We start from the raw sequence: 16,959 nt of genomic DNA on the forward strand, positions 1-16,959 counted from the left end.
GACTCAGGACTGGACTCGGACGAGGGAACAGGACTCGGGACTGGACTCGGACGGGGGAACAGGACTCGGGACTGGACTCAGACGGGGAACAGGACTCAGGACTGGACTCAGACGGGGAACAGGACTCAGGACGGGACTCAGACGGGGAACAGGACTCAGGACGGGACTCAGACGGGGAACAGGACTCGGGACTGGACTCGGACGGGGGAACAGGACTCGGGACTGGACTCGGACGGGGGAACAGGACTCGGGACTGGACTCGGACGGGGGAACAGGACTCGGGACTGGACTCGGACGGGGGAACAGGACTCGGGACTGGACTCGGACGGGGGAACAGGACTCGGGACTGGACTCGGACGGGGGAACAGGACTCGGGACTGGACTCGGACGGGAGAACAGGACTCGGGACTGGACTCGGACGGGGACAGGACTCGGGACTGGACTCTGACGGGGACAGGACTCAGACAGGAACACCGGGAGACCTACAAGGACAGACAAAGGGACAAGCAGGCGGGGAGACACACGGCAAGACCGACAGACACACTAAGGGACAGACAGAGAGGGAAGGAGAGGGGTGAACTATGACACACGGACTGACAAATGGGCAGACATGACAAAAAACACACAGACTGACACACCGACAGACAGGCAGACAGGCGGGAGAACAGATTGGCCGACGGGCTGACGGCCTGGGGGGCAGACAAACAGGCCAACATACTGGCTGACACACATGCGTGAAAAAATAGACAAGGGGGCAGGTGAACAGGCAGGCACACGGTGGGGAACATGGATAGGGCGAGGTCTCGGGGCACTGGGTAGGGCAGCGATGGCTTGGACACACTAGGGGGCGTGAAAACGCTAGGGGGGAGCACGAACACTAGGGGGAGCACGGACACTAGCGGGAGCACGAACGCTAGTGGGAGCACGAACGCTAGGGGGAGCACGAACGCTAGGGGGAGCACGAACGCTAGGGGGAGCACGAACACTAGGGGGAGCACGAACACTAGGGGGCGCACGAACACTAGGGGGAGCACGAACATTAGGGGGCAAGGCAGGTGGCTTCGCCAGCGGAACAGCGGCCAGAGCAGGCCGCGGCGGGCCCTGCGGGACTCTGGACGGCTCTGGAGGCCTCTCCGGGGCTCTGGACGGCTCTGGAGGCCTCTCCGGGGCTCTGGACGGCTCTGGACTGTGTTGTTGCACAACTTCATGTTATTTGTCAGCTCCCCCTTTCAGATTTCAATCTGAATGGGGAGTTCCTGGTTAAATAAAGTTTACTAAAATAAAACTGATTTAAAAAATAAAAAAAATTTTAGTAGCAGGACGAGGGGCCTGAAGCGTATTGCATCCTTAAGGTGCCAGAATACTCAAAAGGAAAGCAAATATTTTCTTCAAAACAACACATTTTGAACAGTAGACAAACAAAAAGACGCAATGTTTTGAGTATGAAGGTCTCACCGTGTGCATGCCCCTTGTGCAAACTTTTCGTAAGAAGTTCACAAGTTCGCACAACTCCCCTGCACTCTGAAATTGGTCCGTCCAAATATCAAATGGTTAGTCATCACTGTACTGTCCTGTGTGAGCATCATCTTGGTTGTGAAAGCATCCTCTTGGTTGGTTGAGCAAATGTGACTGATGCTATTGAGCAACTGAATGACTGATGTATTCATAGGAATTTTTCAATTGCGCACTTTCAAACCTATTTTCACACATATATGGTTTTAAAAATAAAGCTACACACCAGGAACCCAAGATTCAAAATATAAATGAATATTTATTTTTACCAAATATTTAACTTTTAACCACAGATTTTGATTAAAATATACATTTAAAATTTGATCTGAAATCTTGGTTTTGAAAACAAAGAATTATCATAGAAGCTAAACAAGGGTTAAATAAATTAATGTTTCAGTAGGATTCACCCACAAATACAATTAAATGAGATCATCTCTTCAGGCTGCACCTCTCCCCACCCCTCCCTAGCCTATAGTTTAGCTCAATGTACCTAGTTAGGCTAATGCGATCACGTTAGTTTTTATTTGGCAGGATTGTTTTTGTCTGATTCTGATTAGGTGAATGTGATTTCAGTGCTAGTTTGTACTTGGCAGGATTGTTTGTTTGTTTGCTGAACAGGTTACTCTACAGGGTTGGAGTCCTGATCTATGTGGTCACTTCTGGCACTACGATCTTTACTTCACTCTAGTTTGCACCTCTGCACCTTGAACTAATGCACTTGTTGTACGTCGCTCTGGATAAGAGCGTCTGCTAAATGCCTGTAATGTAATGTAACTGTGAGGGCTTCAGAGCTTCAGTCTCTATTCAGGTGTTCATCAGCAGTGAACCTTCGGCTGACGGACAGTTTAACGTGTGAATACAGGCAGCAGTGTGATTTCATGAGAAAACTAAATTTACTCACAGGAGGCATGACATGGTAATAGATGATGTGAACCCTATGGACAGAAAAAATGATTTTTAGATGATCAGGCCAAAGCTTTTTAATGCATAAGCTACAGCCTACTTAATGAAGACAAAGGGTTTTATTCTTTCTCATCATTTTTTATTTATTTTTTACTTCTTTCATTTTACCGGAATGCTGATATAAATCAAGTATTACTTCAGTTTCCAATGCTGTCCTGTTGAATTCAACACTTTTGAATGCATTTTGCAATGTGACACAAGTGGAACTAACTCCAATAGCAATCAAAACAGACACTATCTCAACTCAGAAACACACCCACGTTGCTAAAACACATTCACAAGTTATTACTGTGTCATGACACTGCTGGACCTATCAGGGTTAACTCATGCACAACTACTTTATTTTCTGTTGATTTGATTGGTTAGAGTTTGTCTGTTAATTGTCCCACAAGCGCATAAATACACAAACCACACCGGTTTTTTAAAAAAGCTGAAAAAGACACAATCGAATGCTGCAAATGACGTGCTAATGTCTACGGCCAAAGAGATAGTTAGTTTAAGAGTCAGCGTATGGAATGCAGATAAATTTGCAGATCTTCACGTGCGCATGATCACAAGAGAAATGCTTTGACCATAAATTTTCTTGTTTTTTCTGTATTCTGTTTTAAACAGAATTCAGGGGTGAACAACATACCCTTCATGCCAGGAATGGAACTGTGGGTCAAAGGTGCCTCTCATTTCAATCCGCAAAGGTGAGTCATTGGTGCACATTGGGGTTTAATTTATTAGCAAGCCTTCTAAGGGCAGCATTAAAACTGGATCTCTGATAATGATGTAAATGTTACATTTGGGCAACGACCCCTTTTTCCAGTGTGTAACACAAGTCTCCAATCCTGCCGTGCATCTGTGAGTCATTGGTGCCTCTGTCTCTGTTAGCACTGTTAACTCTCTTACTGAACCTCTTGCCGTCTTCATCCTTGATCATCCATCATCCATCCCTTGTGTGGCTCTTTTTCTCTCTCAGATTCTCCATCAATGTGGGCACAGACGAACAAAACATTGCGCTGCACTGTGACGTGCGCTTCGGATATGGCTCTTCCCGCCCTGTCATTGTCATGAACTCCCGGGAAAATAACGAGTTTGGTGAAGAAGTGAGAGAGAGAAACTTCCCTTTCCAGCCGGAGCAGGAGTTTGAGGTGAGGCCTCGGACAGGGAGACACTGAGTCACTAAAAGGAGACTTCATCCAGTCCTCTGTAAAGTCCTGTGTAAAGTGGACCAGCCTGCAATTTGGGATCGGGATCATGGGGGCACTGGTGGTCAATACCCACCCCCCCCCCCCACAAATAGGCACTTGTGCCCCCCCAAACATAGATTGAGATCACAATTTTTCCACACCTATTTGGCGATCGAAACAATTTGAATGTGTACAGAGTTGTTCCATATCTTGTTCATGCAATGTGAATGACGTTTGCAAAGTCAAGAGTATAGGACTCCTTAAACTTAAATGCGTGCCCGTCCTAAATACCCTGGTGTCAACCCTACTGCAAGTGCTAAATGAAAAGGGGAAGGGCAGTGCAATTCCCTGGTAGGACACTGCTGTTGTACCCTTGTACTGCATTGCTTAAATATAATTGGATAAAGTTTAAATGCTATGTAAAATGGTTCCTTCCTTTGGTTCTTTATGTGAAACTATGGGTAGGAAAAGTGTGGTAATCTCTACATTGCGTAACCAAAACGTATATCAATGCCCTTAAATAAAAGGCTGAGAATGTTCTCTTTAACCAGCCAGCCAATGGCAAGATATTACATTACATTACATTACAGGCATTTGGCAGACGCTCTTACCCAGAGCGATGTACAACAAAGTGTATAACCATAACCAGGAACAAGTGTGTCGAAAACCCTAGAGAGAAGTACTGTTCCAAGTGCAGGGAACATCCACATAGTTTAACTTGGACCCTGTTGGTTAAAGATATTATATTAAAGATATTATATCTTAAAGATAAGATATTATAGTGACAACTGAAAAGTCTTTTAACCAATTAAAGTACATTTCAAAAGGTGTATAGTTTGTTAGGCTTGCATGAAAGGACAAGTATTGTTTCTCCTGCATTAAAAAAAACGTGTTTTTGAGTATGCACGCTGAAAATTTGTTATTGAGGCTAAATGTTGTATTTTTAACAGGGGTGGTGAGTATGAAAATTGTGGTAATCTCTACATTGTGAAACCTAAACGTATATGAATGCCCTTAAATAAAAGCAGAGAACGTGATCTTTAACCAAATGTGAATTGTTTGAATGAAAATCTAAAATTGAGTACAGAGCCAAATCCAGAAAAAAACGTGCCATTGTCCAAAGGTTATGAAGTATACAATGCACACAGATGGCGTCTACACACACAAATAATTTATTTTGGGGTGTGGATTGATGTCTTACTATGGTATTACAACACAACACTGCCCCTGATATGAACTCTTAACCCCGACTCCCTGCTCCCACTTCCTCATGATGGTGAACCAAAAAAATGTCAAAAGCTCTTACTCAAACTTAACACCATGGGTACAATACTTTTATGTGTTTGGCTTATGAAGAACCCCAGGTAACAAACCAAAACAGTTGATGGGTATGTATTCACTCACCTCATAATAGGACTTCTGGCATACCTACATAACATAATGTGTAAGACTAACATGTAATTTCATCTATGCAACATTTTAAAGAGAGATGAATAAACAGCCCCCACGAACACCGGCTATTATTAACGGCAACTTTGATTGCTTGAGCAAAATTAGCAGGTTGCTGGTCAGCAGCTAAACTAGGATTGAATATTTCCCACATAACGTTTTATTCAGCGGCGACTGGTGAGCTGAAAATCGGTGGGGCGCAAAACTTTCCTGTAAACTAATCATTGATCTCAACCTGTTTTCATTAGCAATTTTCCTTTATAATCAAACGTGCCAATGATCGGATTAATCAAATCGCAAGTAGCCTAACACACAGCGTCTACATACCGTGTTAGGGGGATTAAATCATAAATTCAATTTATCCATTAAAAATCCGTTTTAATCACCAAGTAGCCTCCACTTAACAAACAAGATACACCAGTCTGTTATCTACCGTGTTAGCTTTCAGGATAACCAGCAAAAACAAAACCTGCACTTCAATTTTGTTTACAATCTACGCATTGCAGATATTTGCCATGAATACGAGTGCGGAGAAAGAAGTGCATGTATCCGCAAATAATTTTGATTAAAAACGTGCACAATTTTGTACTGCAAATTAAAATAAATGTAGGCTATAAGGCCTAGGCTACTTGCTAAAACTGCCTATTTGGAGAGAGCTGGCTATAATTATATGATAGTATTAAGTGGCCTATTTTGTAGATTAGATGTATTGATACTCAAAGAAAATCAGGGGAAGATTCCGCCGCTGCTTAGTGATTAAAACTGATTTTTCTAAATCACATTTATCATTTAATCTCCCTAACACAATGTGAAGAAGCTGTGTCCCTTTCCAATTGATTAGTCAGATGTTTGCATGCTTGTTAATCACTGAAAATGAATGAAAACAGTTTGAGATCACTGATTACTTCAAAGGAAAATTTTGCACCTCACCAGTTTAAGAAAGATGGATAAAGGAGGAAGAAAGTGAGGACAAGAGGAGGATGACTGGTTATTTTCATGGGTAAAAAAAATTCTCAGCATTAATGACACTCAATAAACTTGAAATATATTATGTAAAAGCTTGCATCAATAGTGTACATTATTTTTAAAACATTGTTTCCCCTAGTTACAATTATGTGCACAATACATTAAAGATACAACTGTTTTGAGCTGAGACATTCATTGGTTTGTACCTTTTTTCACCCACCTGCCACCGGATTTCAGGGTCCACCCACCTCCCAAATCCCAATTTAACCCCTGGGCTTAAGATATTTTGCCCCTTATAGTTTGAGCAAACTGCAAAAGAAAAAAAAACTAGAAAATTTACTTTCAATTGTTTTTAAACATGTAATTCATGGCTCTATGAAGCATGATCCTGCTTTTAACCTGTTCTCTTCTTTTAAAGTAATGTTTCCTGCTGTCTCATTCGTGAGTTGATGTTAGTAACATGTTTGTGAACTGTGTTGCACAACTTTGTGTTTTACAGTTTTTGCTGATTGCTTACACACTAAAAGTGAATGTTTAGACAAAAGCATCAAAACCTTAACTTTTGTAACCATGTCTTAAACAATGGCACCAAAAGTACAAACACATTTTCTGCTTTGCACTGTTTGCAATTCTGCAACACACTTCTTGCAAAACACTACACACTGTTTCTTACATTAGACACTTCGTTCAAAAATGAAATCTCTTGCAATCATTGGGAAAACACTTCTATTCAAAATACAAAACATACCTGAAATTGGCAACACCCATACACACACATGAAAACACTTATACACTAATTGAACACCAATCAGTCTGAGCCTTGGCACTACAAATAGGCCTCAGGTAAGCTCACCTCTTTTGTGAGAACTTTGCAAACATGGAGGCAGTGACAGTGAGAGGAAGAGGAAGATGAAGAGGAAGAGAGGACTAGGAGGAGAAGGAGGAGGAGGACGAGGACGAGGACAAGAACAAAGAAGGGGACCAGGCAATAGACGGAGACATATTTCCGACGACATTAAGGCCACTTTGGTGGACCATGTCATAAATCATGGCCTGACGATGAGGAAGGCTGGGCAGAGAGTCCAGCCCAAGCTGAGTCGCTACACGGTAGCATCCACAATACGGACATTTACACTGGACAACAAGTATGTCTTCAACTTTCTACACTAGACTGTACCTATGTAATTGTTGCACATCATTCTGCATCACAGTACAATACAATGTAGTCCTACAGTATTAGGTCTATGCTCCTCAGTGAACAAAAGAAAATAGGTATAGTGCTGTGAAGTACATGTAATACAGTTTTGATGTTACTGTGTACAGTATGACAGTACAGTAAATAAGAACCTAACCAATGACATCATGTTCTTGCATTTTCTACAGAACTGCCAGACGACCTCCTGAGGGTGGAAGGAAACATCTGTTCACCCATGAACAGGAACTGGCCATTGTCAATATAGTGTTGGCAAACAACACCATCCGCCTACATCAACTACGAGAGCAAGTCATCGCAGATCACACAACATTCCATAATATCAGCCGTGTCAGTATATCGAGGGTGGTTGTCTGTGGGGACACCTGCCTTGCCTGTAGCTTGTAGTTTTGACTGAATGTGTCGGACCCAACCCAACCCCGTCCTTATGTGAAAATGTAGACATTGTAGTGCTGTGTTTTGAGTTACACAGTATTCACAGTACAGAGTATGCATTTTCTGTTACAGAGAGTCCTGGACTTTGATGCAGCTGCACAGCCTCATGGGTTCATTTCTATTGGTGAAGCTGTGTTTTTTTTTTTTACAGCAGGCCTACAAACTACGACTTTTATTTTTGCAGTCTGCTGAACAAAGATTTATTTTACAGTAACAAATAAAGATTTGCTTTGTTACCTTTTTGAATTTGTTCATTGATTTCATATATGATAACAAATCATTACATCCATTGACCAGTCTATGCATGTTCTAGTTTTGAGAAGACATAAATGTTACCTATTTTGGCAAAACTCATAATTCACTGATAAGGAAAATGCAAAAACACTTCTAATAATGTTCAGTATGACTCATGATGGAACCTGGGTTGTGAGTGCAGCCCAACTGGACCTCATTGGCAGGACAATACAGTAAATGTACATTGTATCATACACAATAACAACACCCAGAGTGATAACAGTTCACACACTTTGCTGTACTGTACTGATTTAGAATGAGGTTTACCTAGCAAATGCACTATTTGTATGATGATATATTTACTGTATTGTATCATGGCAACAGTCTTTATATTTACTGTAAAATTGCAGCCTATTTTGGGACCCCTCAAAAGGAAAACTAAAACTTCAAAAAAGGAGAAAATTTTTACATAATTTTATAACTTGAATATGTAACATGACCTCATGATGGCAAAACATATACAGTATTTTGATGGTTGTGTTTTTAAATTTATCGCACCAGTGTGAAATCAATGCTCAATAAGACCTATTCATATGAGGCCTGTGTGAATCATTTTGATGGAAAAAGTCAGTTTTGAGAAGAGAGAACAAGGTTTTGAATGCATGAATGCATTTTGCAAGGGATCTGTGTAGTTTTGGCAAAAGGTTAACTGTTGCTGTGCTTTGTGTGTAGAGTTTTGAGAAATTGAGCTATAGTTTCAGAAAACGTGTTTAAACAATTGAGAAAAACTGTAAGCGAGGGGAAAAGAAAAGCAGAAGTTCATATCAGGGGCAGTGTTGTGTTGCAATGCCATAGTAAGACATCAATCCACACCCCAAAAAATAATCTTTGTGTGTGTGCATTGTGAAATTCATAATCTTTGGACAAAGGCATTTTTAATCTGGGATTTGGCTCTAAACTCAAATTTAGATTTGCAATCAAGCAATTCACATTTGGTTAAAGTGCACGTTCTCAGCATTTATTTAAGGGCATTGATACATGTTTAGGTTTCACAATGTAGCGATTACTATGGCAAGCCATTTTAGCTTTAATTTATTTCTAGAGGATATCACAAATTCAAATTCTATCTAGTTAGAATGCAAATTCTTGATATCAGAAATTCAATTGTAACTAGTTATAATTCAAATGTTTTCCCCATATATTTCAATGGGACCTTTCATTTTTTATATGAAGAATTAAATTTTAACTAGTTAAAATAGGAATTCTTGGTATCAAAAATTGTATTTTAACTAGTTACAATTGGAAATTTTAATTAAAACTAGTTAAAATTGAATTCCTGATATCAAGAAATGCAATTTTAACTAGTTAAAATTTAGTTCATGATATCAGAAATAGGTATTTTAACTAGTTGAAATTATATTGTTGATATCAGTAATAGATTTTATGATATCAGAAATTGGCATTTTATATAGGTCAAATTCCAACTCCCATTGAAATTAACGAGAAAAACATTTTCAATCTGACTAGAATTGGCATTTTAACTAGTTAAAATTTAATTTCCAATATCAATAGTATGCATTTTAACTATTTAAAATCAAATTTCTGATATCCAAAATACACATTATAACTAGTAACAATTGAATTTCTGATATCAAGTATTTGCATTCTAACTAGTTAGAATTTGAATTTGCGTTATCCTCTAGAAATGAATTAAAGCTAAAACAGCTTGCCATAGATTACCACAATTTTCATACCCACCCCCCTGTTAAAAAACAACATTTGAGACATAAAGCCTCAATAACTAATCTTGCCTGTGTATAAAATATTTAGCATGCATATTCAAAAACATGTTTTTTTTTTAATGCAGGAGAAACAATGTGTCCTTTCATGCAAGCCTAACAAACCATACACCTTTTGAAATGTACTTTAATTGGTTAAAAGACTTTTCAGTTGTCACTATAATATCTTGCCACTGGCTGGCTGGTTAAAGAGAACATTCTCAGCTTTTTTTTTAAGGGCATTGATATACGTTTTGGTTACGCAATGTCGAGATTACCACACTTCTCCTACCCATAGTTTCACATAAAGAACTGAAGAACACACTACGACTGCATTTGAAAAACAATTAAATTACAGGCCTACAAGTGATCTAAGAATAAATAAATATCATATCTATATGATGCAGGATTAAATGGACTGCATTTATAAATGGATTTGGTCTTCATTTATATTATTGATATTTATTTCCATTGCTATAAAAAATATATTGTACATAATTGGTCTTGCATAAAGAACATAAGTGAAGGAATGAAGGAAGAGTGGAATTATTTGCTGGAATATTTCCCATGAAGCTCTGCTGTGAGGGTACCGACACAAGTGCCTATTTGTGGGCGCATTTTCCCCCATTGCCCCCTGTTACACTAACAGCAGATTGACTCCTGATCCATTGAACACAAGTACAGAGGACTTCACCTCAAACTCCTGGCCCGGCTGTAAAGAGAAGTGTGCATCCCTCACTTCTTCACCCCAGACGCCACCCGTCCTGGAGTTCAAGACAATGACGTTGCGGGAAGAGCCAAATTTGAAGCGCGCGTCACAGTGCAGTGCAATGTTTTCTTCGTCTGGGCCCACATTGATTGAGAATCCGGGAGAGAAAGAGAGCCACACAACAGATGGATGATGGATGATCAAGGATGAAGATGGCAAGAGCTTTAGCAAGAGTGCTAACTGTGCTAATAGAGACAGAGGCACCAATGACTCCCAGATGCACATCGGGATTGGAGTCTTGTGTAACAAAACTTAAAAATGGGTTGTTACCCAAATATAATATTCACATATTGATCAGAGATCAAGCTCTAATAACATAACATAACATAATGAAAAGAAAAAGCCATTCAGCCTAACAATGCTTGCCAAATCTCTGACTACATTGTACCTAGTACTCTGATTACTCTGATTACCTGATTACTCTGATTACTCTGATTACCGAATTACTCAGAATATAGCCTCATATTTACTCTCAATTTCAATTAATCATTCAAATTTTATTTGTATAGCGTATTTTACAGCAGTTGCCACAATGCCCTTTACAGACAACCCTGGCCTAAACGCCCACAGGAGCAAGCCTAAGGCAACAGTGGCAAGGAAAAACTCCCTGTGGCAGATGGGAAGAAACCTCGGAAGGAACCAGGCTCAAGGGGGAAACCCATCGTCCTCTGGTCGGCTCAGGGTGCCGACTGGTGACCAAAATGTCAGTCAGTTTCTCCGGAGATCTCCGGAGAAATGCCGTGTTAATCTAAATCTGACAACAACAAAAAAAACACAGGAAAAATGTTTGTTTGATATTTGGCACCCCATTTTCCATTGGATATAATTTCTGTGTATTCAGAATTTGTAGTTTAGTTCTTGATTAGTATAGTTTACTTGCACTAGGGTTGTAGTAATGGTGCATCTTTACTTGCTGATCTAGCACCGTTATTCATCGTAAGACAGCGAATGCACTTCTACTTCACCTATATTGTGTGCTAATATGGATAAGATTGTTGAGTAAATGCAGGTAACGCGGTAGGATTCACCTACAAATACAATAAAATGAGATGAACTGTGAGGGCTTCAGAGCTTCCGTCTCCATTCAGGTGTTCATCAGCAGTGAACCTTCAGCTGACTGACAGTTTAATGTGTTAATACAGGCAGCAGTGTTGTTTCATAAGAAAACTAAATGCACACACAGGAGGCATGACGTGATAGTAGACTATTTGAATAGTCAGTCCCATGGACACAAATAATGATTTTTAGATCATCAGGACAAAGCTTTTTAATGCATAAGGTACAGCCTACGTAATGAAGACAAACGGTTTGTTCTCATTGAACTTTTTTTTTGCTTCTTTCATTTTCCCTGGAAAGCTGATATGAATAAAGTATTGCTTCAGTTAACAATGCTGTCATGGTCATAAACACACCGTACTGTGTGATGACACTGCTGGTCCTATCAGGGCTAATTAATGCACAACTACTTCATTTTCTGTTGATTTGATTGGTTAGAGTTTGCCAAAGGGTGTTACTTGTCTCACAAGCACATAAATACACGAATCACGCCTTACAATTCACATTGTGTTGTAATCAGATTTGCACAACTGTGAAGACTCAGCAACTGAACTGCCAAGATGATTGTAAGTATGGAGAATTTTGGATTTTTAAAAAAGCGGAAAAATTTACACAATCGAATACCGCAAATTATGTGCGTGGACAAATTTCAGTGCAGCTTATTATTTATGTAAACTTAATGTGACATAAAGAAAGACAATATTTGTGCAATAGATAAAGTTCAGATAGAGATTATTCAGTTAGTTGTTTTATAGTTCATCTCAAAACTGAGTCACTGTGTCTCATTGTGTTGCTATTCCCACCTGTCTAACATGCAGGAGATTCCTTGATTAAACTATGAGACTGTTGACTTCCTAATGTCTACTGCCAAAGATAAGTGAAAGAGTCAGTGTATGGAATGCAGTTAAGTTTGCAGATTTTTATATGCACACAATCTTTGTTCACACAATTGCCTTTTCTCTCCTCTGTTTTAAATAGAGTGCGGAGGTGAAAAACATGTCCTTCACGCCAGGAAAGGAACTGTGGGTCAAAGGCGTCCCCCATTCCAATCCACAAAGGTGAGTCATTGGTACACATAGAACTTCTATTTATTAGAATGCCTTCTGAGGTGCTAGCAGGAAAAGATTAGGAGCAGAACCTCCATGGTAGTTTTTTCTAGAATACAACAAGGTTTTATTTGGAGGTTTAACACGTGGCTACAAACATGGTGTAGGAAAGTGGGCTACAGGTTTATGGGGCACTGACACTCCTTTTGGGACAGGGATGACCTGTATAAATGCGATAGGCTGCACCTGAACCAGAGGGGCACTGCTGCACTGGGCCAGCATATGCTTAGCACAGGATTATTTAAATGAGGGACTTGGGGAGCAGGGAGGTCAGTGAGTGAAAAGGTTAGGGAGGTGCAGACTGCTCGGATGGAAGCTGTCAAGGCTTCCTATAATAGTGTGAACACCAATAAAATATATATATTTTAAATTGTAGTAAGAGTGGCTTGGGATGGCGGGAGGGAGGAAACGGGGACAGGATATGTAAAAGAAGGAATCTGAACTGTCAAATTTTAAATGCTAGAAGTATTTTTTTATTATTATTTGGAACCTGAGGTTGCTACGAATAGTGGAGGCCATGACATAGTTGGGATTACAGAGACATAGCTTGGGGAAGAGGATGGGATCGAATATAATATAGAGGGGTACAAGCTCAATAGGAAGGATAGATTCAGTAAGAGAGGTGGGGGTGTAGCTCTCTATGTAAAAGAAAATTTTAATGTGCAGAAAATTCCAGTAATTTACTGACTCATATCTTAGGATGAGGTGAGGATATCTGGATTAAGCTGATGAGGGAACATGAAAAGGGCCTTACAGCAGGTGTGTGTTACTGGCCGTCAGCTTCAGACAGTAGTGTGAATTCAATGCTTTTTGGAAACATAAAACAAGCTTGTCTGGGTTATTTCAGAATTATTATGGGTGACTTCAATTATCCTGCCATTAAATGGGACTTGATGACAGGACAAAGAAAAAGCAAGGAAGATTTTTTAGATGTTACATAACCTTTTTTGGCACAGTATGCCAGTCAGTCTACAAGTGGGAAATCAGTTCTGGATCTGGTGCAGCAGGCCCTGATGGCACATACTCAAGAGAACTCAAAGGGTTAGGCGAGATCCTCTGTAACCCTTTTGCGCACGTCAACTTATCAAAAATGAATAAAATGTTTTGCACATTATAAAGCATATAAATATGCCCCCTATGAAGGTTTAAGTTGAAACATTGATATCAGATTTTAAAATAATGCAAAAACATTATCACACAATGTGGTACAGTACCTAAATGTGTAATCATTAACTCTCGTATGTTTTTCTGTACTGTATAGTAGGTAATGTTTTCTTGTATGGGGATGGGACGACATTAAAACAATATTCAACCATCCGCCATGTTTTGGCAATGTTTCAGCTCATGTCACATCTGATGCACGAAACACAAACTACCGACTGAACTACCAATGAACGCTTATGTTACATTGTGAAATTTCCCCATTATAAAATACCATTAACCTATTAAAAAAATGTATATAACTGAAATATTTTGAGTAGTTTTTGAGTAGTATCAGAGTAATCAGGTAATCAGAGTAATTAGGTAATCAGAGTAATCAGAGTAATCAGGTAATCAGAGTAATCGGGTAATCAGAGTAATCAGGTAATTGGAGTAATCAGGTAATCAGAGTAATCAGGTGATCAGAGTAATCGGGTAATCAGAGTAATCAGGTAATCGGAGTAATCAGGTCATCAGAGTAATCAGGTAATCAGGTAATCAGAGTAATCAGAGTAATCAGGCAATCAGAGTAATCAGGTAATCAGAGTAATCAGAGTGATCAGAGTAATCAGAGTACTAGGTACAATTTAGTCAGAGATTTGGCAAGCATTGTTAGGCTGAATGGCCTGTTCTCGTCATTATGTTATGTTATAAGAGCCTGATCTCTGATCAATATGTGAATATTATATTTGGGTAACAACCCATTTTTAAGTTTTGTTCCACAAGACTCCAATACCGATGTGCATCTGGGAGTCATTGGTGCCTCTGTCTCTATTAGCACTGTAAACACTCTTGCTAAAGCTCTTGCCATCTTCATCCTTGATCATCCATCATCCACCCCTTGTGTGGCTCTCTTTCTCTCCCAGATTCACCATCTATGTGGGCCAAGACGATGACCACGTTGCAGTGGTCTGTGACGTGCGCTTCAACTTTGGCTCTTCCCACAATGTCATTGTCTTGAACTCAAGGACGGGTGGCGTCTGGAGTGAAGAAGTGAGGGATGCACACTTCTCTTTCCAGCCGGGACAGGAGTTTGAGGTGAAGTCCTCTGTACTTGTGTTCAATGGATCAGGAGTCAATTTGGTGGTAGTGTAATAGGGGGCACTGGGGGACAATGCCCCCACAAATAGGCACTTTTGTCCCCCGTCCCCTCCCCCGTCCCGCCGTGATCAAAATATCTCCACCCCTGGTTTTCGATCTAAATAATTTGAATGTGTACAGAGAAAATATTTCAATCAAATCATTCCACTCTTCCTTCATTCCTTCAATTATGTTAATTACCCAAGACTAATTATGTAAAATATGTTTTTACAGCAATGGAAATAAATATCAATAATATAAATGAAGATCAAATCCTGCATCATATAAATTTGGTATTTATTTATTTTTAGATCACTTGTAGGCTTGTTATTTAATTGTTTTTTCTTCTTCTTCTGTAGTTGTAGTATGATCTGTGTGAACTGGACTGTGTTAACTTTCTTTTTCAGCAGCTTAGCTCTCCAGCCTTCTTGCCCCAGCACCGTTTTAACTTTTCTATGATCTCTCTTTCTCTCTTCCAGGTGACCATTACCTTCAGCAACAATAGATTTTACATTAATCTACATGATGGTCATATGTTGGAGTTCCCCGACCGTCTGGATGGCCAATCACGTAATAAAATTTGGGTTGAAGGAGATGCCACAATCCATGGAATAAGTTTAAGATAAAGGCCAACCAGGAAGTGCGAGACTTTCTGGCTCCTGATTGGCTGTTCTGCTTCGGCTACCCGCCACCTTCCTACAGCTGCGCTTTGGCTGCACTTTGTCCCTCCCAGACATCAGTGCCTTTAATCTTGAGCTTCTCTGCAACATTTAACAGACCCCCTCTGGCGTCTGTCCAAACTCACTGAGTGTGAGAATCAGTACAGCTTCAATAATAAATCTCTATCATGAGCAAATCTCATCATGGTGTCTGTGTGTGGCTGTTCATTGGGGGGTGGGGGGGGTCCAGTTCTTTCTACCGATCTTGTGAATGAACATATTTTAAGGGTCACAAATTCACTGTTCAGTCAGAACCTGGTGAACATATTCTGTAGTACTTTCTAGGCTAGTCGGTGGTGTTTCTAATGGAAAGTTAATACTGATTAATCTTCACTCATTTTCCATTGACCCAGCTGGATGTTCTCTGGAGAGATTTGGGTCAGGTTTATTGATAAAAAGAGCTGTCTTGTTAGACCAGAGACCTGAACTTGCGACCTCAAATTCCATGACCAGTAGTCAGACAAACATGCACAGAAACAGAATGATTGGGTTTTTGTGATGTGATGAAAAGTCATGTAGAAACCAACGGCCTCTCTGGGGCTGAATTGAAGTGACCTGCTGAGTATCAGCTGCACAAAATCTCCCCCTCACTGACCCACAAAGAACAATGAGCTGGTCCCAGAAGGCCGGGGTGGGAATGAAAGTTGATCAAACTACCAGATGGGGGGGCGGGGAGCTCTGTCCAGGTAACTATAGGCAGTCATGACGGGCAGATCAGCCACTGTGGGTCTGTCACAGTCATGTGGCATACGCTGGATTTTGTGATCAGTTAATTACTGAATAATTACTCAACAATTGCTTGAAAATGACAAATAACATTGTGACCTGAAACTGAAATTTTAATGGTCAGCAAGGAATCCATCATTATTCAACCTCCACCAATGAGATCTGTCACAAAGGGACGACATTTATTCCACCCTTAATTAGAATTAGATTCAAATTAGAATCCATTCTTCCAGGTGAGATGACATGCAGAAATGTTACAGCCTTTGAAGCAATTCACAGTGCAGACTCTCTACATTACATACATTAGTTAAGACGCTTATCAAGCTAAACAAGTCATTACAAAACTCAGAGAAGGTACACATTGCAAGAGAGCTCATAGGTTAACTTTGCAAAAAGTTGATTGTACACCTTTTTAGAAAACCTTAACAGTTTAAGAAACCAAGATGTTGCCAAATTTATTAAAGGAAGCCTGGTTCTCCTATCAGACTCAAAGTGGGTCATCCTGCTCTTGGAGAGAGTGCTTTCAGTATCTGAGCAGCTCAGAAGTAGTCATTCTGGGTTTACAAGACATACTCTGG

General features: G+C 40.2%; 1 protein-coding gene across 3 annotated transcripts in view; it reads left to right on the forward strand.

Annotated features, from left to right (window-relative positions):
* LOC135260565 (congerin-2-like) overlaps nucleotides 1-15,797 on the forward strand; it is a 29,847-nt gene extending 14,050 nt beyond the window's left edge. For 2 of the 3 annotated variants that reach the window (XM_064345890.1, XM_064345894.1), the window contains exons 3-4: nucleotides 3,440-3,611; nucleotides 15,416-15,797. In XM_064345890.1, the coding sequence (XP_064201960.1) occupies nucleotides 3,440-3,611; nucleotides 15,416-15,562 (319 nt within the window). In that variant the 3' untranslated portion in view covers nucleotides 15,563-15,797. Of the gene's footprint in view, nucleotides 1-3,087; nucleotides 3,168-3,439; nucleotides 3,612-15,415 lie in introns of all 3 variants that reach the window. The other variant, XM_064345895.1, reaches the window with a different exon arrangement.
* The last annotated feature ends 1,162 nt before the right edge of the window (nucleotides 15,798-16,959 follow it).

The sequence above is a fragment of the Anguilla rostrata genome, chromosome 8, assembly GCF_018555375.3.
Source record: "Anguilla rostrata isolate EN2019 chromosome 8, ASM1855537v3, whole genome shotgun sequence".
In the NCBI taxonomy this organism is placed as follows: domain Eukaryota; kingdom Metazoa; phylum Chordata; class Actinopteri; order Anguilliformes; family Anguillidae; genus Anguilla; species Anguilla rostrata.